The sequence below is a fragment of the Perognathus longimembris genome, chromosome 6 (genome assembly GCF_023159225.1).
Source record: "Perognathus longimembris pacificus isolate PPM17 chromosome 6, ASM2315922v1, whole genome shotgun sequence".
NCBI lineage: Eukaryota > Metazoa > Chordata > Mammalia > Rodentia > Heteromyidae > Perognathus > Perognathus longimembris.
In genome coordinates this window covers 44,247,842-44,274,203 of record NC_063166.1, presented here as the reverse complement: position 1 = coordinate 44,274,203, position 26,362 = coordinate 44,247,842, and the positions used below count along the sequence as shown (strand labels likewise).

At 44.7% G+C, this 26,362-nt stretch overlaps 1 protein-coding gene across 1 annotated transcript in view; it reads left to right on the top strand.

The window, feature by feature from the left end:
• Susd5 (sushi domain containing 5) overlaps positions 1–25,717 on the top strand; it is a 42,378-nt gene extending 16,661 nt beyond the window's left edge. Inside the window, exons 4-5 of the mRNA XM_048349353.1 lie at positions 9,635–9,823; positions 24,429–25,717. Coding sequence (XP_048205310.1) covers positions 9,635–9,823; positions 24,429–25,684 — 1,445 coding nt within the window. The 3' untranslated portion in view covers positions 25,685–25,717. The remainder of the gene's footprint in view (positions 1–9,634; positions 9,824–24,428) is intronic.
• The last annotated feature ends 645 nt before the right edge of the window (positions 25,718–26,362 follow it).

The window sequence follows — 26,362 nt, the reverse complement described above, 5'->3', positions numbered from 1 at the left end:
CTGGGTTCGATTCCCCAGCACCACATATATAGAAAACAGCCAGAAGTGGCACTGTGGCTCAAGTGGCAGAGTGGTCGCCTTGAGCAAAGAGAAGCCAGGGACAGTGTTCAGGCCCTGAGTCCAAGGCCCAGGACTGGCAAAAAAAAAAAAAAAAAAAAAAAGAATAGCTGTAGATGCATATACTAGCTCACATGTATGTATACACACATATGTATAAGTATATGAGTATGTACAGAGGGGAAAAAGGGGAAGGACAAATTGGAGCAAGAGGAATATATTGGTGACCCTGAATAAGAGTGTGTAAGAATTCTTTATTCTTAGAATATTTCTGTAACTTCAAATTACATAAAAACTTAACATTTAAGTGGGGCATGCTGATGCGTGCCTGTAATCCCAACATTTGGGTGGCTGAAGCGGAGGATTAAGAGTTTGAGTCCACTTGGGCAACATAGTGAGATCTTGTATACTCCTTAAAAAAAAATAACAACTGATATAGATAAACTGTCCAAGTTGGATTTAGTGGCTCAAGCTAGGTACTTGGGAGGCAGAGATCATGAGAGCTAGGTTCAAGGCAGCATGGTCTAAATTCTCTCAAACAATGGCTAAGGTACGGAGGTACATGTCTGTATCCCAGCTACAGGAGAACAATGGTTGGGCACCTTGTTGGGTACCTGTCTTCCCCAGTGACACAAGGAAGCACAAGTAAAAGGATGGAAGCCCAGGATGGATAACCAATGCAAAAAGGTGTTGGAAGTTTGGCTTGAGGTGTAGAGCGTCTGCTTAGCAAGTGCAAGGCCCTGAGTTCAACCCTAAAACACACACACACACACACACACACACACAGAGAGAGAGAGAGAGAGAGAGAGAGAGAGAGAGAGAGAGAGAGAGAGAGAGAGAAACTTCTAAGGGCTGGAGAGTCAACATGTGATACAAAATTGGAGGGTACAGTGAGGGCAGGTTCCCAGAAGCAGAGGAATGACTGAAAGACAGCATTTGATGCTGGCCCTGGCCAATGGGCCTGTGTGCGTGCCTATGAACTCTGGCTGCCCATCTATTACAAAGGGCACCATGTATGGTTCATCCACAAGGACCCTAAACCCAGAGCAGATCTCCTGAGCCTTGCTTGGTCAGGAGGACCACTGGGAGGCCCATGTGGGGGACAGGGAGCACTGGAACTTTGTTCCTGGCAAGGAGGTGTTAGGTCAGCAAGAAGGGGCACTTGGGAATGACACTCTTCTTTTCTGGGGCTGTCTAGAAAAGCAGGATGGATTTATGCAGAAAGAGGGAATTCTGTCCTCGTCTCGCTCCTCTCAGAAAGGAGCATATTCCCCAGGCACTCTCCCACTTTTTTTTATGGTCAGTCATGGGATTTGAACTCAGGGTGCTGTCCCTGAGCTCTTTGTGCTCAAGGTTAGCGCTCTACCACTTGAGCAACAGTGCCACTTCCAGTTCTCTGGTGGTTTATCGGAGATTAGAATCGCATGGACTCTCCTGCCCAGGCTGGCTTTTAACAATGCTCCTCAAATCTCAGCCTTCTGAGTAGCTAGGATTATAGCTGTGAGCCACCAGCTCCCATATCCTCTTTTTTGATGAAGTAGCTGCTTTTCCTCAGTGGGACCTGTGTTGGTGGCACATTCCCCAAAGTCAGTCTAGTTACTGAGAGAAGGTGGAGGTGAGGCCCAGCCCAGGACATGGGTACATGTCCACAAGGGTTCCCTTGTCCAGGAGGCTCCACAACCCTCCTCTCTGGACTGCTGCTTCCCCATCAGGAAAAAGACTGAAGAATACGAACTCTAAAACCTCATGAAGAGCCCAGAGGGAAAACAGGGCCCAGCAATGTCCCAGCAGCAACTCTTATTGAAGTACATTCATCAGCAATGTCAACTTTTCTTCTTTTCTTTCCAGTGTTTTTGTTTCTCTGTCAGTGAATTTCCAGCCCTGTGGTGATCTCACTTAAACTAATAAGTGAAGTTATTTTTAACCAACTGAATACTGATGAAATACGCCACCTCCAGCTTGAGGTTTTGGCTTTGCTTCTCTTGGCAGCTGGTGTGTGGGGTCAGTGGCTTTGGGGTCTGGAGGCTTCCAGTTTCTTTTCTCCTTCTGTCTATGGCACTTCAGGGGTTCACTGGGCTTCTGTTTCTCCCTGCAAAGCCAGGGCTGGCCAGGCCTCCCTTTCCCACAGCTATCCTCACCTTCCCGATGCTGCTTTTCTTCTCTCCTGCACAGTTGAGAGCCACTGCATTTCCCTACAAATGTGGAATGAAAGCTGGGCACCAGTTGTTCACATTGGTAATCCTAGCTACTCAGGAGGCCAAGGTCTAAGGACTGTGTTAGAAGACAGTCTGGGCAAGAAAGACTGTGAAACTCCTATTTCCAACTAACCACCAAAAAGCCAGAAGTAGAGCTGTGGCTTAAGTGGTAGAGCACTAAGCCTTGAACCAAAAAGCTCAGGGACAGCACTCAGGCCCTGAGTTCAAGCTCCTGGGCCAGTGCATGTACACATACACACACACACACTTCTGATCACTCACAGGTGAGAATCCAACTCTCTTCTTGATGATGTAAAGGAAGGGAAGTAATTCATTACTCTATGTCTGTGTGTGTGTGTGTGTGTGTGTGTGCACGCACACACACGTGCACATACATGCCAATGTGACTTGAACTCAGGGACTCACACTCTTATTTGGCTTTTTCTCTCTACCACTTGAGCCACACCTCCACTTTCACCTTTTTGCTGGTTAATTGAAGAGTCTCGTGGGCTTTTCTGCCTGGATTGGTTCTGAAGCATAGTCTTCAGATCTCAGCCTTCTGAGTAGCTAGGATTATAGGCATGAGCCAACAGTGCCCAGTAGCTCAGGAACTTCTGAGAGGACCCAATTTCCAAATATGCCTGGAGGGGAACCCAGGCCTCAGAACTGGTTTTAGGAGGATTCTCCAGCTGCACTCATGAGATTGGGACTACACTGCCATTTTTGGAATAGCTAATGGAGCGTGTTTAGTGCAGGATGAACCTAGGAAAGGTCAGAGACTGAGCTCACTACTGCTCAGTGGGTGTCCATCACTTGTTTATTTGTCAAGAGCTATACAACATCCAGTGCTCCCTATTCAAGCAGTCAGACAGGCAGTGCTTATCATCTCCCTCCCATTAGCAGTGCATCATAAAGGTAGAAAATGAATGTGTTTCTATGAGACCAAAGAGAAGGTGGTTACAGAGACTTACTGAAGCAGTGGCATTTGAGGTGAGCCCTTCTGTTTGCCTTTTTTTTTTTTACTGGCACAGACAGCATTCAACTCTAGCCATGCATCCTGCAGTTGGCTGCCTTTGCCTTAAGAAAAGCACACCAAGGTGTGTCTCTACAAGTCCTCCGGGGAATATTGCTGTGCAAGTCTGTTTGAGAAGCATTGAATTGAAAATTGAAGAGGTAGCAACAAAATTGGGAAGGATGGGAGGGCAGTGTTGGTGCTGACTAATAAGCAAGTAGGGAACAGGAGGGTCCTGGTCAGGGACACTGAACATAGCTTCTCAGCCAGGTGCTTGTGGCTCATGCCTGTAATCCTAGCTACTCAGGGGCTGAGTAGGGGACATTCTCAGGAGGCTGAGATTGGAGGACCATGGTTCAAAGTCAGCCCAGGCAGAGAAGTCTGTGAAACTCTGATCTCCAATTAATGATGAAAAAGATGGAAGTGGAGATAGTGCTGAAATGGTAAAGTGCCGAGTGGGGAAAAAAAACCCAAAAAGCAACACAAGGCCCTGAGTTCAAGCCCCAGTACCAGCACACTCACATGCCTACACACAGTGTAGGTGGCACCAAAAGGAGGTAAGAAAAGTAAAGCATTGTTCAGAATTTCTACATCTTACCGGGCACCAGTGGTTTATACCTGTATTCCAAGCTACTCAAGAGGCTGTGATCTGAGGATCACAGTTCAGAGCCAGCCCAGGCAGGAAAATCTGTGTGACTCTTATCTCTAACCACCAGAAAATTGGAAGTGATGCTGTGGCTCAAAGTGATAGAATGCTAGCCTTGAGCAAGAGAGGGCTCAAGGACAGATTCAAGGCCATAAGTTCAAGCCTCATGACTAACAACAACAACAAAATCCACATCTTTGGTTTGTGAATAGTAAAGGGCATTTTCAATCTCTTTGAATTTCAAAGGTTAAGATGGAGATCTTATAGTTTCTCAAAAATCACAGTATCATCTGTCTTTGTATGAGTTCTAAGGCATTTGTGAGAACACTGCTTATCAGAAGCTCTGATTAAGAGTAGGGGTATGACTTAAGTGGTAGAGCACATACCAAGCAAGTATGAAATCCTGAGTTCAAGTCCCAGGTCGGCCAAAGGAAAATAAAAGAAGCTCTGATTGGCAGTAAATGTGACCTTTGAAATTTTTTTTAAAAATGAGGGCTGGGAATGTAGCATAGTGGTACAGTGCTTGCCTAGCTTGCATGAAGCGCTGGGTTCGATTCCTCAGTACAGTGTAAACAGAAAAAGCCGGAAGGGGTGCTATTACTCAAGTGTTAGAGTGCTAGCCTTGAGGGGGAAAAAAAACAACTTAGACACAGCACCCAGGCCTTGAGTGCAAGCTCAAGGACACCAATAACAAAAGTTAAACAGATGTGTTTATTAATAGACATTGAAACTGGAGATTTAGATTCCAGATCCAAACTCCTGGGCTTCTACATGTCATGTCTAGCCACTCACTCCTATATGTCAAATAAAGAGACATGGGAAAGGGCAGGTAAAGGAGATTTATGACATGATACAAGAAGCCATGGGAAGACAGCAGCACTTCAGCTTATCTTCAGCCATTTGTGGGTAGAGACATGAGTTGTCAGTTTAAATAGACACAGAACTGTATGAAGTTATTTCTTTTTTATTTTGCTTTTTCCCCCTTTGGTTTATTACCTGTTGCCACTATTTTTTATTTTGGTACCCTGTGTCTTGTACATACATTTATTTGATTTTGGAAAGGAAGGAGAATAACAAAATGGTGAGACAAAGGACAAAGGGTGAACCAATGCAACAGCAGTACTTATAAGACACTATGTTGGAAATTAACTTTACAGTTTGGGTGGAAGGGGAGTGTGAGGGGGAGGGAAAGTGGGAGAAAAATAAGGGAGGGGGTAACAATGTTCAATAAGAAATGAACTGGGCTGGGGATATGGCCTAGTGGCAAGAGAGCTTGCCTCCCATACATGAAGCCCTAGGTTCGATTCCCCAGCACCACGTATACGGAAAACGGCCAGAAGGGGCGCTATGGCTCAGGTGGCAGAGTGCTAGCCTTGAGCGGGAAGAAGCCAGGGACAGTGCTCAGTCCCAGAGTCCAAGGCCCAGGACTGGCCAAAAAAAAAAAAAAAAAGAAAAAAGAAAAAAGAAATGAACTCATTACATTACTTATGTAACTATAGCCCATCACTTTTACAATAAAATAAAATTAAAATTAAAAAATTTAAAAAGACACAGAACAAAGAGCAGAGGTAAAGATAGCTGCATGTAATTAAACAGTCCCCATCATAAGCCTGTTCAGAGGTGACAAGACCTGGCCTCCGAAGGCCTGACAGCCCATTGTCTCAGGACGGTTCTGGTGGGGTGTTGCTACAGTAGCAGCTACTGAAGCCTTTCAGATGGTCTGGTCTCCTGTCTCTTCTTTCCTCACTTTTAAGATGGTTTTAAAGTGACTTCAGGAGAGAGTGGCTCAGGGCAAAGGATTAATATGCAACACGGAAAAAGCTGGGATGTTGAACTTTTTATCCTGCTTTCAGTCCAATTCTGAGCCCAAATAAAGAGCCGCCCGGAAAAAGCAGTTTTTAAATACCTGTTACAATATTTGTTGGATACACAAGAGTTTCTAATTTTAAAAAATCTTCTCTTCTTGGAAGAGAAAATAATAGACACTGTTGAAACTCAGTTCTAAGGCCTGAGAACTCCATCATTTCCCAGAATAATTGAGAAGCGGTGAGACAAGGGAGCTTCCCAAGCATCCATTTCCCTAAAGAGGAGGACAAGCTTCCTGTGCATAGTTGGCAGTTGTTTTTAAATCACTTCCTTGTGAGGTTCAAGATGGGAAGAGAAGGGAAAGAAATGACTTCCAGTTGCAACTGGATATGAATGGCATTTGGGGCACACATTCATTTGGTCTTGTTCCACCCAAGGAGTTCTTGTCCTGGAGCACCTGACTCTCACATAGCCAATGGGAAGAGTTTGGGGGGTCCAGAAACACACGCCTGCATTTTCAGACTCTCAGGAGTGCCTGTGGTTTTTCTGACAGATTCTACCCCCCTTCCAACTAGGAAGTTAACTCTGACAGAGGAGAACTCCTGAGTATAAGGGAGTGTGAATTTGTTCTGAGATTTCTCTTTATCTGCTTTCAGAACTGTTAGCCTGATCCTGATTTTTCTTTCTGTGGAACAGGTGCTTTGTTCTGTTGATAGAGGTGTGTGCGCTGGATTTTTGTTTTTCTGGTTATGAGGCTTGAGCTCAGGGACCAGGCTCTGTCCCTGAACTTTTCTGCTCAAGGCTAGTACTCTAACACTTTGATCCACAGTTCCACTTCCAGTATTCTAGTGGTTAATTGGGGATAAGAATCTCATGGACTTTCCTGCCTAGGCTAGCTTTAAATGATGATCCTCAGATCTCAGTCTCCTGAGTAGTTAAGATTACAGGTGTGAACCACCAGCACCCCAGCTGAAATGGAAAGTATTTATTGGCTTTTGACAGTGCACATTGAAGAGCCTCCATTTCTCTGGAATTAGATCCTGAAGGAAAAGAAAAGAATAGGGTGTTCAGGGGGCTGGGAATATGGCCGAGTGGCAAGAGTGCTTGCCTCGTATACATGAAGCCCTAGGTTCGATTCCCCAACACCACATATATCGAAAATGGCCAGAAGTGGCGCTGTGGCTCAAGTGGCAGAGTGCTAGCCTTGAGCAAAAAAGAAGCCAGGGACAGTGTTCAGGCCCTGAGTTCAAGGCCCAGGACTGGCAAAAAAAAAAAGAATAGGGTGTTCAGCTGAGTTGAGGCAGTAGAGCATAATAAAAAGAAAGGATGAGCCTTTTCCCCTGAGGGGTCAGCTGGACTTTGGTTTGGCCTGCCGTGGCTGAGGCTGATGCCCTAGATGCTGTGGGGATGTCTCCACCCCCACTTCTCTATTAAGAGTATTCCTAGACACTGTACCTGACACATGTAAATGTAGCCCCTCTATATATCACCTCTATAATAACAATCAAGTAAATTCTAAAAAAGAAAAAGAGAAACAGTGTCCCTGGCCAAATGCTGGTGGCTCACAACTGTAATCCTAGCTACTTAGAAGGCTAAGCCCTGAGGACCATGGTTAAAAGCTAGCCCTGGCAGGAGAGTCCCTGAGACTCTTATCTCCAATTAACTATCAGAAAATCAGAAGTGGTGTTGTGGCTCAAAGCGGTAGAGCAAAAAGAGCTCAGGAACAGCACCCAGACCCTGAGTACAAGCCCCACGACCAACAGCATCAAAAATTGTCCCTAAATTGTGTCAACTTTAGGATGACTGCTTGTCCCTACATATTACATATGTAAAATACAACCAAGGTGTGAGTTTGTGTGGAAAAAAGGCCCCATGATGTCTACTCTCAGATTCACAACCCTCCTGCTTTAGTCTCTCTAGTCTTGGGATTACAGGTGTGTACTCCCATGGCTAGTGCTCAAGGTGGTTTGAGTTGAAATGAAGACAGTCATTTTGTGCTTTCTTCCTAAAATGTGTATATTATATATGTGATATATATGTAATATACATACCATATCTTCATTTTCTTGCAAAATATCTCTCATGTTAAGGACTGTGCACAATGATGAGTGTCTTTGGGAAAGTGCTCCCAAAACTACAACTCATTAGCCAATTGAGGTAGCATATAGCACCAATTCTATTTTCTGTTTGTATTTTTCTTACCATACCTCTTTTTAGGAAGTGTGCTTTTTAAGGTAATTTGTATATTCCTTCAGGGAAGCAACATATAAAATTAAAAGAGGAAATCTCAAAAGTTACTTTCTTATTTGTTGAAAAAAATTACTACAAGCTGGGCACTGGTGGTTCATGTCTGTAATCCTAGCTACTCAAGAGGCTGAGCCCTGAGGATCACTGTTGCAAGAGAGCCTGGGCAGGAAAGTCTGTGAGACTCTTATCTCCAATAAACTACCAAAAAGCTGGAAGTAGCCAGGCACTGGTGGCACACACCTGTAATCCTAGCTACTCAGGAGGCTGAGCTATGAAGTCAGTGAGACCCTTATCTCCAATAAACCACTCAGAAAAAAAACTGGAAGTGGAGCTGTGGCTCAAGTGACATTGTGCCAGCCTTGAGTGTAAAAACTCAGGGACAGCACCCAGGCCCTGAGTTCAAGCCCCAGGACCAGCACAAAACACATATAATACACATACATAAAAGTAAATAGGAAGTAGTCAGTGATATATAGGATTTAACCACACTATGTTAAAAATACCACATAGTATACTATACTATACTAGACACATATATAATATGAATGAAAAGTCATAGTATAGTATTACACAGCCATAAAGAAAAATGAAATCATGTCATTTACACGAATATGGCTGCAAATTAAGACATCCTACTAAACAAGACAAGCCAACTCACAAAGCAAAATATTATATATTTTCACTTATATGTGGAAACAACCTAAAAGACATTCATATCCAGGAATATGTAACAAGTATACAGATGCATACACACAATTTCTTAGATGGTTAAGCATAGATCATTAATCAAGCTAAGAAGAAGGAGAGATAAGAATGGAAAAGGAGAGGATGAATAACTGTAAAATGTGTCAAATGTGTATATGAGAGCAGCATAGAGAAACTCAGTGAAAGCTGATGGGGGAATGGGGGATGTGAGGGAAAAGAAATAGGTTTTGGTGCATGGGGAATAGCAGGTGAGGGGATGTGCCTGGGAGATGGATAAAGAAGATGGAATAGGGGCTGGGGATATGGCCTAGTGGCAAGAGTGCCTGCCTCGGATACACGAGGCCCTGGGTTCGATTCCCCAGCACCACATATACAGAAAACGGCCAGAAGCGGCGCTGTGGCTCAAGTGGCAGAGTGCTAGCCTTGAGCGGGAAGAAGCCAGGGACCAGTGCTCAGGCCCTGAGTCCAAGGCCCAGGACTGGCCAAAAAAAAAAAAAAAAAGATGGAATAGCTAGGCTCTGGTGGCTCATGCCTGTAATCCTAGCTACGCAGGAGGCTTAGATATGTGAATCATGGTTCAAAGCCAGCCCAGGCAGAAAATCAGAAGTGACATTGTGTCTCTAAGTGGTAGAGCACTAACATTGCGCGCAAAAAGCTCAGGGACAGTGCCCAGACCCTGAGTTCAAGCCCCATGGCCCCCACAAAAAAAAAAACAAACAACTGCTATCAAAGTAGACTATTCACAACTATGAAAAAGGAACAAGGAAACCTGTCGGAGACACTCATTTCTTAGATGGAAGGGTGCATTGAGTGTGATGGAGGGGGTGAAATTGATTGGAATACATTGTAAATATGTGGAGATGAATCTCCTACCATATAAACTGGTACAAACCAAATAAATAAAAATAGATAGACTGAAGAATTCTGCATAGTTTAGAAATGCTGACTGCAATTCTTCTTCTTCAGAGAGACCCTGTGGAGACCCACCATCCTTCCCACACACCATTCTGCAAGGCCGCACAGGCTTGGAGATGGGAGATGAGCTGCTGTACATGTGTGCCCCAGGCCCCACCACTGGCCATCGAGAGCCTGCCTTCACCTTGCTGTGTAACAGCTGTGGGGAGTGGTACGGCCTGGTGCAGGCTTGTGGGAAAGGTGAGTGTCCCTGGGGCTGGCTACCTCCCATGCCTACACAGAGCCCATGTGCGGCATGCAGTGGGCTCTTCTTCACCATGGTGCCCTAGAGACGAGGCTTTCAGACTGACCTGTGCTGAGCTCTGGACCTGGCAGGATCCTTCCTTGAGGTCCCTGGAGGATTTCAAATGCAATGTCCCTGCCCCTGAGTGCTGCATCTTCCTAGCTGGCAGTAAAGGGTTAACAAAAGTTTCCCTTCCCTAAGGAGTTGGCCCTGGTTGCCTTTTCTCTGGAAAACTGGTCAGAGTGGAACATCAGGTGTGGTACCCCAGAAATATCATCTCTTTTTTTATTTTATCTTATTTGTTTATTTTATTTTTTGTCAGCTGTGGGGCTTAACCTCAGAGACTAGATGCTGTCCCTGAGCTTTTTCACTCAAGGCCAGCACTCTACCACTTTGAGCCACAGTACCACTTCTGGTTTTCTGTTGGTTAATTAGAGATAAGAATCTTATAGCTGACACAGGTGGCTCATGCCTATAATCCTAGAGACTCAGGAGGCTGAGATTTGAGGTTTCCAGTTCAAAGCCAGCCCAGGGAGGAGAGTCTGTAAGACTCTTTTCTCCAATAAACTACTTAGAAAAAGCCAAAAGTGTCACTGTGGCTCAACTGGTAGAGTGCTAGCTTTGAGCACAGAGAGGCTCAGGGACAGCGCCTAGGCCCTGCGTTCAAGCCCCAGGACCAGGAAGAAAAAAAAGAACCATGCAGAATTTCCTACCCAGTCTGGCTGTGACCCATAATCCTCAGATCTCAGCCCCCTGAGTAGCTATGATTACAGGCATGCACCACCAGTGGCTAGTGGAACATCACTTCTGATAAGTGTGCCTGACTTATCTGGGCTGTGTGGGCTGTGATGAACACATGAAAAGAAGCTCCCCCTTGGGCCTCCGAGTGTGGAGATTCTGGTATTCAAGCATGCCCCTTTAGGGGCCCCAAGAGCTATTGTACTTTAGGTTTCCACAGAAATCTTGTCCTTTTTGGTTGTTCTAGACAAGGGGATCAAGACCCACTCATAGGAGTCCTGCTTGCCTCAGAGCAATCATGGGGGAAGGTGGAGTAAGAAAACTTAAGTCCTGGACATCCATATGAGCTGCCACGAGGGCTATGCTATGAAGAAAAACTACCCACCATGACTGCCATGTTGCTTTCTTCCTGGCTGGGGCCTTCTGAGGGCCGATGTAGGAGTCACATGTGTTTTCCATATTTACAAAGACTAAAAAGAATCCTGGAGAACACTGAGTGGCCAGAACCCAATGGGGTACCCAGATGTTTCCATCCTATTTCTACATTCCCAGGGCTGCAGGTTTCTGCTGCCCCTTCTCTGTCCAATCCTCTGCCCGTCTCCAAGCTCTGTCTCAAATCCCAGCCAGGCTTGGTCTCCTTGAGCCCAATACCTTAGACAGGTCTTAGCGAGCTTCACTGAAGACACTGAGAATCCTGTGTCTCAGATCTCATGTCACACCCAGAATTGTGCCCAGTCACCTAGGGCTTCTCTCACCCCCAAGCCCCTTCAGGGTTCTGTCCCTGACCTTCCATGACACCTGAGTACCATGCAGAGGATGCTTCACTGAAGAGAATGAGCATGGTATCACAGCACTACTGGATCAATGGATCTGTTTGTCCTTGAATGTCCCAAAGGTCCCTGGAGGTGATTCCTAGGATGTTGTCAGGTCCCCACAGTTTATCTCCCCTGTCGAAAGGTGTGAGTTGTCATCTTCACTGCTATTTACTATCCGTCATGATACATCTGTGTACATGTAAATACATCTGTGTAGGGGACATTGATTTGTTCTCATATTGGGGTTGTCAGCAGTTATGCTGCCTGGTACATGTGTGCATTTTCTCATCTATTGCTATGTAAGGAAGCATGTGTCTGGAAGTTTGGTTCAGATGCTCAGCAGCCTTTAGGCTTTGCCATCTGGTGACTGCTGTCATGGTGACTGCAGTTGCAATGCTCATTTCTCTGGTAATAGTAGAGCTGGCCACTGGTCATGTGACAACCAGGCATTAAAATGTCTTCATGTCAAATATCTTAGATATGTTCTCTAAAGCCAGTACTGAGATCTGAGGATCCCAGTTTGAAGACATTGTGAGCAGACAAATATGACAGACTCTTTTCTTTCAGTTAACCAACAAAAAGCCAGAATTAGAGATGTGGCTCAAGTGGTAGACTGCCAGCCTCGAGTGGAAAAAGCTAAGCAAAAGCTTGAAGCCTGAAGTTCAAGCCCTAGTAATGGCACAAAGTAAATAAATAAAATAGTTTGCCTATTCTTCTAATGACTTTGAATTGGCTTGCTACATCCTATAGAATGATTTTTATATAGAACATCTATAATTAATGTGTTGAAAATATTCTTTCCCAGGCTGTGGGTATAGCTCAGGGGGTAGAGCACTTACCTAGTATATAAGGCCCTGGGTTCCATCCCAGCACCACAAAAAATGAGCTACAAATATTCTTGTGCTGGGAATGTGGCTTAGTGGTAGAGTTCTTGCTTAGCATGCATGAAGACCTGGGTTCAATTCCTCAATACCACATAAACAGAAAAGGCTCAAGTGATAGAGCACTAGCCTTGAGCAGAAAGAAGAGCTCAGGGACAGTGCCCAGGCCCTGAGTTCAAGCCCCAGGACTGGCTGGCTAGACAGATAGATAGACAGGTAGATTACATATAATCTATATGTATATATATTTATACATATTTTATATATATGCTGTATCATTCCTTGATTGATATCTCCTTCACTCTTAGAAGATCTTTTTTTGTTTGTTTGTTTTCTTGAGATCAGTATGTAGCCCTTGATAGCCTTGAACTATAAAAAAGAAAATCCTTCAGTTAAGATTACAGGTGTGCGGGGCTGGGAATGTGGACTAGTGGCAGAGTACTTGCCTCACATACATGAAGCACTGGGTTCTATTCCTCAGCACCACATATATGAAAAAAGCCAGAAGTGGTACTGTGACTCAAGTGGAAGAGTGCTAGCCTTGAGCAAAAAGGAAGCCAGGGACAGTGCTCAGGCCCTGAGGTCAAGCCCCAGTACTGGCAAAAAAATAAAATAAAATAAAAATTACAGGCGTGCACCACAATGAACTTGGATTATATTTTAAATAGTTTGTTGTCTACTTCATTACTCTCCAGGTCTGTGAATGATTATAATTTTTTGAGTCATTGGTAGACTGATAAAATGCAATACAAATGAATTATTACAGAGATAGAGTTCAAATATCAGTACAATTTTTGTTAAGCTGAACATAACATTTTCCTATCAGATTGTTGCAAAAACTTCTAAAAACTGTCCAGTGTACCTACTTGCCTTCTTGCATACTAGTAATAAAAAGTTACAGGCAAGGACAAGTGCTAGAAGGACCATTTGAGCAATGGGCCCAGGATTCAGCCTCACTCTGAGATTGCTAATGTTCTCCACTGAATTCGCACCATCTCGTGAGTCACGCCTGCCAGCCAAATGGGTTGTTTACTGGCCCCAGTAGAATGAGAGCTAAATGCAGGTTTTGTGTGTTTGAAATGATGTTTATTTTCTCACTGCAGTGCAGACTTGCTAGAGCTTTCAGCTGCTGGGCATGAGTTCTGGCTTCTACGCTTGGCTGGGTACATAGACTGTTAGTGTTCCTTCCCTGTAGATTTAACATTTAAAGTAGATGTGTCATTATGAGAAATGTGTGTGTGTTATAGTATCACCACCAAATATTTCGCTTCACTTTGCACATTTATTTTGTCCATGAATATCCATATATATTTTTTTATAGAGAGAACTGCTTTTATATAGGGTGCTGCTTCAGATGGGAAAAAAAGTCATTTTGGAAGAGAAGTTTAAACAAGGCTTGGAGTTGGTCATACATGGGTTGAATACATATATGCATATGTGTGTATTGTACATAAGCATATAATATGCATAATGTACACACACACACACACACACACACACACACACACACACATATGGCTTGAACTCAGGGCCTAGCCATACCTCCACTTATGGCTTTCTGCTATTTAATTGGAGATAAGTTACTATCCTCAGATTTCAGCCTCCTGAGTGACTAGGATTTCAGGTGAGAGCCACCAATGCCCAGCTCAGTATTATTTGTGACGCATACTGACTGGCCCTTAATGTCTGTTTAATCATTCACATCCTATCATTTGGCAGGACCCTAAGTACTGTAGGTACAAAGCTTAACCCTAAGGCAAACACTGGTTATTGGTCAAAGAGGCAGAAATGAAGAGGTAGCAGGGAAAGAGACATTGCATTTTAGAGAAAGTATACACTTTCAACAGAAGTCCTCGATCAACTCAAAACCTGACAAAATCAAGGGAATGCAGTCTAAAGTGTGCCCTGACTTTCCCATCTGCAGGCAGTTCTGGTGGCCATGTGTTTTCCGTGTTTGGTGCATGAGGGGTACTGCACAGCCATGCCATGGAACGGGGATGAGGAGGAGGGAGGAAGGGGCCAAGACTCCCTCTCATACTCCTGCTGTTCGTGATAAGGATGGAAAGGACACAAACAATACAGCTGGAAGATCAAGGTTCCAACTTGCTTGCTTTATTATTTTGGAGATGATTGATAGAAGAGATTTGAGTTTAGTTAAAAGGATGAGATGATTCAGGCACTAGTGGTTGACTCCGGTAACCCTAGATATTCAGGAAACTGAGATTAGAGAATCATGGTTCAAAGCCAGCTGGGACAGCTAAATGAGAGAGCCAAAGTCAGAAGTGGGGGTATGATTCAAGTGGTAGAGTGTCCTTCAACAACAACAAAAAAGAACTAAGCAAAGGCCTGTAATTCTAATTACTCAGGAGACTGAGATCTGAGGATCATGGTTCAAAGCCAGCCTGGGTAAGAAAGTCTATAAGACTCTTTATCGCCAGTAAACTACTTAGAAAAAGTCAGAAGTGGCACTGTGGCCTAAGTGATAGAGCACTAGCCTTGAGAAAAAGAATTTCAGGGACAACATTCAGGCCCTGAGTTCAAGCCCCAGGACTGGCACAAAAAAAAAAAAAAAATCAAAGCTAGAATGCAAGGCCCTGAGGTCACACTCCAATACCAATGAAGGAAGAGAAGAGGAAACAAAATAATTCTCCTGACTCTCCTGTGCCTTAATTTACTCATAAAAATTGAGTACTGGGGGCTGGGAATGTGGCTTAGCGGTAGAGTGCTTTCCTAGCATGCATGAAGTTCTGGGGTTGATTCCTTAGCACCACATAAACAGAAAAGGCCAGAAGTAGCTCTGTGGCTCAAATGGTAGAGTGCTAGCCTTGAGTAAAAAGAAACCAGACCCCGAGTTCAAGCCCCAAGACTGGCAAAAAAAAGAGTACTATTGGTCACACAGAGTTATCCTACACGGATCCTAGATCCTGGATTTCCTTTAGCCTTGACCCCTGCCCTAAATAGGTGAGGACATATTTCATCTACTGTGTTCTTTCTTCTCCTTACTGCTTTTCCTCTAGCTTTGTATTGGATTCCTCTGGAATCCTGTCTGGGTTTGGCCAGAGACTCTTCCATTCTCCAGTCCAAATCCACACATCTTCTTGGTTTCCATTTCCAGCCCGCGCAGCAGGAAATGTCTGGCATACCTCTACTGTGTTTACTATCTAACTGTGATTGGGTACTGCTCTAATTACAGAAAAACCCTGATGTTTTACTCCTTAAAGCATGTGTGCTGCATATTTCCACGCTGGGTCTGCTTTCCCCTGGGCTGCTTCGTAAGTCAACCTTCAGGACCGTGTTTCCTCCTTGGCTACTGATACTTTAAAAAAGAGTCTACCAGGCTGGGAATATGGCCGAGTGATAGAGTGCTTTTGCATACATGAAGCCCTGGGTTCTATTCCTCAGCACCACATATATAGAAAAAGCCAGAAGTGGCTCTGTGGCTCAAGTGGTAAGAGTGCTAGCCTTGAGCAAAATGGAGCCAGAGACAGTGCTCGGGCCCTAACTTCAAGCCCCAGGACTGGCAAAAATAAGAGTCTTTACCCCTGGCCACACAATCTCAGTATCCACTCCTTTTCTTTGCTCACCTCATCTTCAATACTTCTGCTTTAATACATGGCTTCGGTGCACATGGGTCCTGTGGCTTCTGCTTTGGGTTCCAGGTGAGGCCATTCAGCCCATCTGCATGGTTGGAAGGGGAAGGACAGCTGTTGAGCAGAGGAGCCAAACAGGGAGACCCACAGACTTGAAGACTTGCCAAAGGGCATCTGCCACTAAGTATTAAGACAGGCTCAAGCTGGGCACTGGCGGCGCATACCTGTAATCCTAGCTACTCAGAGGCTGAGATCTAAGGATGGTGGTTCAAAGCCAGCCTGGGCAGGAAAGTCTATGAGACTCATCTCCAACTAACCACCAGGAAAGCAGAAGTGAGGCTGTAGCTCGAAATGGTAGAGTGCTAGCCTTGAGCAAAAGAGCTCAAGGAGAGCGCCCAGACCTGGAGTTCAAGCCCCAGGACTGGCTAGATAGATAGATAGGCTCGGAGCATAGTGCCAGTGGCTTATACCTATAATAGTAGCTATTTAGGCAGAAGACTGAGACCTGAGAATTGTGGTTCAAAGCCACACTGGCAGAAAGTCTATAAAACTTTTACCTCTAACTACCAAAAAGCCAGAAGTAGAGCTGTGGATCCAGTAATAAAGTGCCACCCTTGAATGAAAAGCTAAGGTACAAAGCCCAAGCCTAAGTTCAAGCCCCACCCAGGACCTGCAGAAATAAAAGAAACAGGCTCATAAATGCCATCAAGACCTCTTGTCCCATGTTCCATGGGTTCTATCTGTGCTTTCTTCTGGCTTTAGGAGTCAGGAAAGTGATTGATAGCAAGATAGACCTCCCACCAGAACCAAGGCTGCTCATGCCTGTAATCCTAGCTACTCAGGAGGCTGAGAATCTGAGGATCATTGGTTTAAAGCCATCCCAGACAGGAAAGTCCATGAGATTCTTACCTCCAATTAACCACCAGAAAACTGGAAGTGGCACTGTGGCTCAAGTGGTAGGATGTTAGCCTTGAGCTGTAGAGCTCAGGGACAGCGCCCAGTCCCAGAGTTCAAGCCCCACGACTGACACACAAAAAATAAATTTACACACAATATACTCATTTAAGATATGCAATGTTTTATTGCCTTTAAGTAGTTATACAAATGGGTTTCAATTGAACAAATCAGTTTATGAATACCATACATCTTGATCAATGTAAAATATATGATTTGTTTGAGTTAAATGACTTATTACAAGTGGTTACACTCCTGAAACTACCACAACCAAAGTACAGGATATTTCCATCATCATAAAATCTCCCACGCTCCTCCCTCCCTCCCTCCCTTTTCTCCCTCCTTCCCTCCCTTCCTTCCTTCTTTCCTCCCTCTCTCCTTTCTTTTCTCCCTTCCTCCCTCCCTCCCTCCCTCCCTTCTTTTCTTCTTTTTCTGTGCCAGTACTGGGGCTTAAACTCTAGGCCTGGGTGCTGTCCCTTAGCTTTTCACTCAAAGCTAGAGCTCTCCCACTTGTGCCACTGCTCCACTTCTGGCTTTTTTGTAGTTAATTGGAGATAAGACTCTAATGGATTTTCCTGCCCAGACTGGCTTCAAACTGTGATCCTCAGATCTCAGCCTACTGAATAGCTAGGATTACAAATGTGAGCCACCAACACCTGACTTCTCCATGCCCCTTTCTGTAAGAGTTTTATACATTTTGTTTTATTATTCATAAGTGTGGGAATATAAATGGTTAGTTCCAATTCACAGATGGGGAAACTGAGGTACCGGTGACCTGTCTGTGTGACACAGCCAGAAAGACACCGAGTGAGGATTCCAGCCAGGCTGGTCTCCCATGGTTGATGTCATCTGAATGTGCTTCCTCCGGGGATCCGCAAACCTGATCAAAGTAGCGCATCAGGGCAGCTCACCCAGGCCACTTTAGCAAGTTCATCTGCTCCTCTCCCTCATTCTAAAGGCATTCTTTGGTTTTCTTAAATTAACTGCTGTCTGTGTTTTTCTCCACTTTTTGGACTTCATTTGCTTCATACAATCAAGCATGAGACTCAAACTGAATTTAGAAACTTCTCGTCCATATGACCATATTTGTTCAGAACCTAACTAAACCACTGGTTATTTCTGGCATGTCTGGTTGTCTTTTTTTAAATGACTATTTTTAAAGGCTGTGCAGCCAAGCCTGGAGAAAAGAGGAAGGTGTGTGTGGGTTCCTAAAATGCAGCAATGAACAACATGGATCATGGCAGAATTGTGATCTGCAATCCCAGGGCTCTAGCTTTTCCTGTATACTTCAGCCCCTGGCCAAGTCACACCTTGGTGACAAATGTACACAGACAGACAAAACAAACAAACAAAGAACAACAACAAAACATTAGCTAGAAGTGAAAGGGGGAGAAGAAATGAGAAGATGTAGGTCAGAGGACACAAAGCAGCAGATATGTGGGCTGAACAACTCTAGAGATAGAGTGATTGACTAAAATGGGAGTCTGTGTGGCCTAGGCTGGCCTTGAACTCCTGGACTCCAGTTATTCTCCTGCCTCAGCCTCCTTAGTAGCTTGGACTCCAAGAGAACATTGCTGTGCCTAGCTCAAGTATAGAGATTTAGACTTGAGAACTCAAAGTAATAAAATTGTATTCAATGAGCCAGGCCTGAACTCCTAGCTACTTGGGAGGCTAAGATCTGGGGATTGTGTGGTTCAAAGCCAGCCTTGGTAAGAAAAACTCTGTGAGACTCTAATTAGCCAGCAAAAAGCCAGATGTACAGCTGTGACTCAAGTGGTAGAGTGCCAGCCTTGAGCAAAAAAAGCCAAGTGAGAGTACAAGACCCTGAGTTCAAGTCCCAGTGCTGGCACACATATAAAAATTAGCTATGAAATTTATGCTTGTGTGAAAACAAAAAAAATGGTAATTATGTGAGATGTTGGATGTGGTGAATGTGTTTCACTATGGCAATGTTTTAACATCTGTGGACATCTTATAACATCATGTACTGGAAATATAGATGATACAATTTATTTTTTAGGATAAGTAAAAGAGAAAGAAAAGCCAGTAATATGCAGTCCAACTTTCTTGATTTGCTCCAGAGATCTTTTTTTGTTTTGTTTGTTTGTTTGGTCAGTCATGGGGCTTAAACTCAGGGCCTGGGCCCTGTCTCTTAAGTTCTTTAGATGAATGCTAGTGCACTATCACTTTGAGCCACAGCATCACTTCTGGTTTTCTGGTGGTTAATTGGATGTAAGACCATCACAGACTTTCCTGCCCAGGCTGGCTTTGAACTGCCATCCTCAGATCTCAGCTAGGATTACCGACATGAGTCACTGGCACCTGGCTGCTCCTGACTTCTATTCCTTCACTGGCACCTGGCTGCTCCTGACTTCTATTTCTTCACTGGCACCTGGCTGCTCCTGACTTCTTTGTCTTCTGTTTTCCAAGAGTAACTGACAGGGCTGGGGATATAGCCTAGTGGCAAGAGTGCCTGCCTCGGATACACGAGGCCCTAGGTTCGATTCCCCAGCACCACATATACAGAAAACGGCCAGAAGCGGCGCTGTGGCTCAAGTGGCAGAGTGCTAGCCTTGAGCGGGAAGAAGCCAGGGACAGTGCTCAGGCCCTGAGTCCAAGGCCCAGGACTGGCAAAAAAAAAAAAAAAAAAGAGTAACTGACAAACATAAATGTATAGCTGCCTGTAATGTTAGCACAGGCTGAGGGTTGGGTAGAGACTAAGGATCTTGAGGAATGGAGTCAGAGCCACAGAGTCCAAAACACAAGGAGAGAACTCTCACCTCCATGTAAAAGGCTGGGCTTCTCCAGTGTGTGTGAAGAATGTGTTCTTTTGGTTGAAGTCCAGTGAGTAGTTTTGCTGTTCGTCAATAGGACAGAAGTAGGCAGCTTGGGATATTTTCTCAGAAAGACGGTGCTGATTCTCAACATTCACTGGACCTTGTTCATTTGAGGCACATTAAGAAGCTGTTACTGAGCAGGAGGCAGGGAAAGCTTGGCTTAGGGCCCTGGGCTTCCCTCTGGGAAGACCTTGAGTAGCTCAGCTTGCAGGATATGCCCACACACTCACACAGCCACGTGAGCTCTGACTGGCCTGGAGGGTCCAGAAAGAGACAGGCCTACCCACAGCCCTTTCCCAACTTCTAGCTCTAACATTATAGAGCTCGAATTCCTGCATTAGGAGAAGTGGGCATGAAGAACATGACTCATTTCCTGCCATATTTTAGGTACTTTCTTTTTTTTTTTAGTCAGGACCTGGACTTGTGTTCTCACTCAAACTTTCTTGTTCATAGCTGGCATCTGAGCCTCCAGTCCAGCATTTTGCTGATTAGTTAAAGATGTAGTCCCAAGCACTTTTCTGCCTAGACTGGCTTTGAACCCTGATCCTTCAGGTCGAAGCCTCCTGAGCAGCTGGGATTACAGGTGTGAGCTACTGACACAGAAGGAGGACTTGAGCAGACAGAGACTATGCGCAGTGTAGGAACTCAAACATCCTTTATCATTTGTTTGCATGTCATGAGCAGAATGATGCTCAAGCTGATGGACTCCCAGACTAGTTGAAGCTTTATAAAAACTGGCTTCTCCATAGCAGAGCATCACAAGGCCCAATAGCTATACCCTTAGAAACACATAAGATGATGCTAAATGAAATGAACTCCATGATATGGAAACAAGTGATATATCACAGTTATAACTACTTTCAACGTCTTATGTGTAAGTGTAGTTTCTATTATTGATGATGTTTTGTATCACCTTCCTATGTTTGCACCTACACTATCTCTGTAATCTTATCTGAGTATATTGGAAACCATGTTTACTGGTATTGGAAGTAGGAAATTCAAAGGGAATACCAAATTCGAGAGACACAGGGTAAAAAAAGAGAAATAACTACAAAAGCAATACTTGCAAAACTGTTTGGTGTAAGTGAACTGAACAACTGGGAGGGGGGAGGGAAAGGGGGGGAGGGAGGGGGGCATGAGGGACAAGGCAACAAACAGTACAAGAAATGTATCCAATGCCCAACGTATGATACTGTAACCTCTCTGTACGTCAGTTTGATAATAAAAATTTGAGAAAAAAAAAAACTGGCTTCTGCCACTTCCCTTTTCACCTCCTTACTCATTCATTCACTAAACAAACATTAATGGACTGTTACTACCTTCAAGCACCATGCTCTGTGTTGTTTCATGGAGAAGCTGGGATGACCATGTTCTGGGTGTTTGTTAGGTGGACACATCAGTCTCCAACTAAGTCCACATGGAGTCCACATGGCAAACCCTACTGGTATCTAGATGGGTTTTACACTATCTACTTAAGGGTGTGAAATAGCCAAGCACTGGTAGTAACTCACATCTATAATCCTACCTACTCAGGAGACTGAGATCTGACAATCGCAGTTCAAATCCAGCTCAGGCAGAAAAATCCATAAGATTCTTATCTCCAATTAACCACCAAAAGCCAGAAGTGGAGCTATGGCTCAAGTGGTAGGACACTAGATTTGAGAAAAAAAAAAAAAAAAGCACCCAGACCCTGACTTCAAGCTCAGTAACATCACATGCACATACAAAAAAAAAATTTACAGATACACTGGGCTCCAGTGGTTCATGCCTGTAATTTTATCCACTCAGAAGGCTGAGCTCTGAAAATTGAGGGTTAAAGCCAACCTGGGTAAGAAAGTCTGTGAGACTCTCATCTCCAATTAAACACCAGAAAACCAGAAGTGGAACTGTGGCTCAAAGTGCTAGAGCACTATCCTTGAGCAAAAGAGCTCAAGGACAGTGCCCAGACCCCGAGTTCGAGCCCCACAATCAACTACAACTACAACAGCAACAAAAACCCTACAAAGAACAATTAGTAGAAAAGTGAGATGACAGTTACAGGGGAAGTCTTAGCTTTGTGATTCTCAAAGAGAAATGCTGGAAACTGCATTGCATCTATCTTGCTAACTCCCAATACTTCTTGAGGCTTTTTGGTGTTTGATTGGAGGTAAGAGTCACAGACTTTTCTGCTTGGGCTGGCTTCTAATTGTGATCCTCAGATCTATCCCAGCATTCTCAGTAGATAGGATTACAGGCATGAGCCACTGGTGCCTGGCTTTGACCTTTTTTTGCTTGTTTGGTTTCTGGTGTGGGGCTTGGGGCAAAAACTCATTGTCTGGGCTTGTCCCTGAGTTTTTCTTCTTAAGGCTAGTGCTCTATAACTTCAGCCACAGCTCTACTTCTGGCTTTGTTGTTTTTTTTTTTTTTTTTGTTGTTGTTGTTTTTGCTATTGCTATGGGGATTGAACTCTGGGCTTGGGTGCTGTCCCTGAGCTCTTCAGCTCAAGGCTAGTGCCTACCACTTTGAGCCACAGCACTACTTCTGGTTTTCTGGTAGTTTATTGGAGATAAGAGTCTCATGGACTTTCTTGCCCAAGCTGGCTTTGAACCGGGATCCTCAAATCTCAGCCACCCGAGTAGCTAGAATTACAGGCGTGAGCCACCGGTGCCGGCTGCTACTTCTGTTTTTTGTTTTGTTTTGTTTTTTAATGGTTAAGTGGAGATAAGAGACTCACTGACTTTCCAGCTCAGGCTGGCTGGCTTCAAACTGTAATCCTCAGATCTCAGCCTCCTGAGTAAGTAGGATTACAGCTGTGAGCTGTAACTAACTTTTAATTCTGTCATATGTTACATTTGTCCATAATTCAATTCCCAAAATTCAAAACCACTCTTTCTATATTCTGTTTTTGTTACTTTTGCTTTGGGCTAAATAATTTACACTTTGTGTAAACTGTTCAGGTCTGTAGTGGGAAGCAATTTTTCCTGCCCCTGAGCAAGTATTTTCTCTAAGTTAGGCTCCCTGCATTTCACAAGTGACTCCCTGCCACCCAGAAGAAGGAACGATGGTGGCAAGACCACACTGCTAAATGACAAGTACTCATAACTTGTTTTGTTTTAAAAATTGTGGTCCCATTTTTTTCTTTTTAAATGTCCTATAACAAACTTCCCTGTGCAATGCAAAGTCTAAATATTTTGAGTTCTATCTGGAATGACCCTCCTGATTATCACCTGCTTTCCCCCCACTTTCCTTCTCCCAGGATTCCGCTCCTCCTGACACGCCTTTTTGAGGGAGAGGAGGAGGGAGGCAAGGGAAGCCTAAGAGTTGAGGCAGCCTTTCTCTATTTGGCTCTGGAATCTTCTGCTTCTCCTCCTGGAAACTAGGTTTTGAAACTTGTTGCAATATACTTACTATTCCCTTTCTTTTTTTTTCTTTTCTTTTTTGTCAGTTACGGGGCTTGAACTCTGGGCCTAGGCACTGTCCCCGAGCTCTTTTGCTCAATGCTAGCACTCTACCCCTTTGAGCCACAGCACCACTTCCAGTTTTCTAGTGGTTAATTGGAGATAAGAGTCTCACAGACTTTCCTGGGCTGGCTTTGAACCATGATCCTCAGATCTCAGCCTCCTGAGTAGGATTACAGGGGTGAGCCATTAGCCCTCAGCTCCTTTCCTTTTTCTGTGTGTGTTTGTTGTTGGTATAAATTTTTTTCCTATGTATAGTATAGGTTCTCTGTTTAAAATATCCATATTGGGCTGGAATATGGCTTAGTGTTAGAGTGCTTGCCTAGCATGCATGAAGCCCTGGCTTCGACTCCTCAGTACCACATACACAGAAAAGGCTGGAAGTGGGGCTGTGGCTCAAGTGGTAGAGTGCTAGCCTGGAGCAAAAGAAGCTCAAGAACAGTGCCCAGGCTCTGAGTTTTAGCCCCAGGACCGGCACGAAAACAAACAAAATTCATATTCAGCTGACTGGTAGCTCATGCCTATAATTGTAGCTCTACTAGGAAGGTGGAGATTGAGAGGACCACAGTCACAGGCCACAGTAGGCATAAAGTTATCAAGACCTGTCTCAACCAGTAGTTAAGTGTGGGGATGTATGTCTGTCATCTCAAGTAGAGTGGGAAACATGAACAAGGTAGATGGCTGTCTAGGCTGACCTAGACATAAATACAAGACCCTACCTCAAAACTAACCAGGGAACCAAGTGCCAGTGGCTCATGCCTTTGGTCCTAACTATTCGAAGACTGAGAACTGGGGAATCATGGTGCAAGCTAGGCTGGGCAGAAAAAAAGAAAAGACTCCATTGCTAACTAGTCATGCCAGAGGCATGATTGGTTTAGTGACAGCTGTGAGTAAGAAAGCCAAGAAAGAATTTGGCCCTGAGTTCAAGCCCCAGTACTGGTGCGCGCACACACACACACACACACACACCCGCAGGGCATGGTTCAAGTGGTAGAGTACCTACCTAGAAAGCACAAAGTTCAAATCTCAAAAAAATAATACTGTTCCCCCCAAAATGTATATTCACCCCCTCCTAAAATAAATAATTTTTTGCCAGTCCTGGGACTTGAACTCAGGGCCTGGGTGCTGTCCCCGAGCTTCGCTACCATTTAAGCCACAGAGCCACTTCCAGCCTTTTCTGTTTGTGTGGTACTAAGACATTGAATCCAGGGCTTCATACATGCCAGGCACTGGGTATTCTCTTCCAGTCTTGTGCTTTTCTTTCCCCTGCAATCACTCTCTACCTGATGGGTTTTCTCCTCTCTTTGCAGGTGACACTGAGGCACATATCGATTATGAAGACAATTTTCCTGATGACAGATCTGTTTCATTCCAAGAAGTCATGGAAGATTCTAGAGCAGAAGCCGAAGAGGACAGGGGTCAAGAAGACACATCTGAGAAGATACCCAAACAGGACCGTCTGGTCCTAATTTCTATGGGGAAAGAAAATGTAGCCCAAGAAAAAGCCTTTGTGCCAACCACAGGCTTGCCTGGCCCTGGGGGCAGTGTACCCACGGGTCTGCCACAATCCCAACTGAGCCAGAAGTCCTCCTTCTGGCTTCCTGCTGAGACTTTCCATAAGTCAGAGTTGGAAAAGGAAGCAGACAATGGCACCACAAAGCAATTTTCTCCCAGACACAACCACAGTGGGGTCAACCTAGTGACAGGTGAACCTGAAACCAAGCTGATCTATGGTCGCAAGGAGGGCCTCTCAGAGCCATTTGTGGACAGAAACGACAGTCAAACAGGGGACCCAGTGGCAAGCAGCAGCGACGAGTCCTGGTTAGATGGCTACCCTGTGACAGATGGGGCTTGGAGAAAAGTAGAGGTAGAAGCGGAGGATGATGGTGACAAGGGTGATGGGTCAGTAGGACTGGATGAGAATGTTCTCGTGACTTCTGATCAGCCCATTCTTGTGGAAGTTAAGAAGCCCAGCAATACCACCCACATGACCCACAGTTCAAATCTTCCACTGGTCCCCACAAATGTGTCTGAGAGTGAGTATCCTTATGGTGGGGATGGGGAATTGAACATGTATCAGTCAACTATTCCTTGGAGATCTACCACAGAGAAGTCTCTGATGGCCACCCCACCTAATGAACTCACCAGTTCCACCCTGGACACAATAACAACCATTGCTATCCAACAGGTGCCTAGCCACATGCGCTCAACTAGCATGATGGCTACCCAACTTCCAGTACAAACCACAGTTTCTGAGACCCAAGAGACCTTCCCTTACCTATTGTCTGAGGATTTCCTGGGACAGGAAGGCCCTGGGCCAGGTGCAAGTGAAGAGGAGTTTCCTCCAACCTTGGAGCCATGTGTGGGGGACGCATGTCCTAACCTCAGCAGAGGCCCTGTGATCGCTACCATTGTTACCATCCTGTGTCTGCTGCTGCTCCTGGCGAGCGTGGGGGCTGTGTGGGGCTACCGCAGGTGTCAGCACAAGAGCTCTGTGTACAAGCTGAATCTTGGCCAGAGGCAGACCCGGCACTACCATCAGCAAATTGAGATGGAGAAAGTCTAAGTTGCCATTCAAATGGGCTCTCAGCGAGTCACTAGGTGCAGAATGAACTGTGAGGCACGAGTCACACTGATAGTCACAGGGGTGCAGGTGGGGTGGGGCTCATCTTTTCTTCCTCAGGTTTTATTCTACAGGCTGAGTCATGACTCTGGAGGCACATAGTGGGGCAGGAAGGTTTCGTGGCATCACTGGTATCAGCATCTCCTTAGTCATCTGGCCTGGAACTGATGCCTTAATCCCAGGCCTGGCTTTGGGCCTAATTCCAACACAAGGTTAAAAATCACTTCTTGTTTCATCCAACTATTGTCTTTGATTTTTTAAAGAAAGAAGATCACTATGCTGAAACAAGTGAAATAATTTGGTTAAACAAAGCCTTTGAGGGAAATGTTGTTGAGGACATAGATGTTTAATTATTGAATGGAATACAGAAGAACAATTAGTTATGTCCTTTTAATGTTGTGATATGGCTGAGGGCAAATAAGCTAAGAACCAAGACATTGTCTAGAAACTACTTCTTTTCACAGGACTGAAGGGTTGGTTTTTTTGTTTTTTTGTTTGTTTTTTGCCAGTCCTGGGGCTTGAACTCAGAGTCTGGGTGCTATAGATGAGCTTCTTTTGCTCAAGGCTAGTACTTTACCATTTGAGCCACAGCTCCACTTCCGGCTTTTTGGGGTAGTTTAT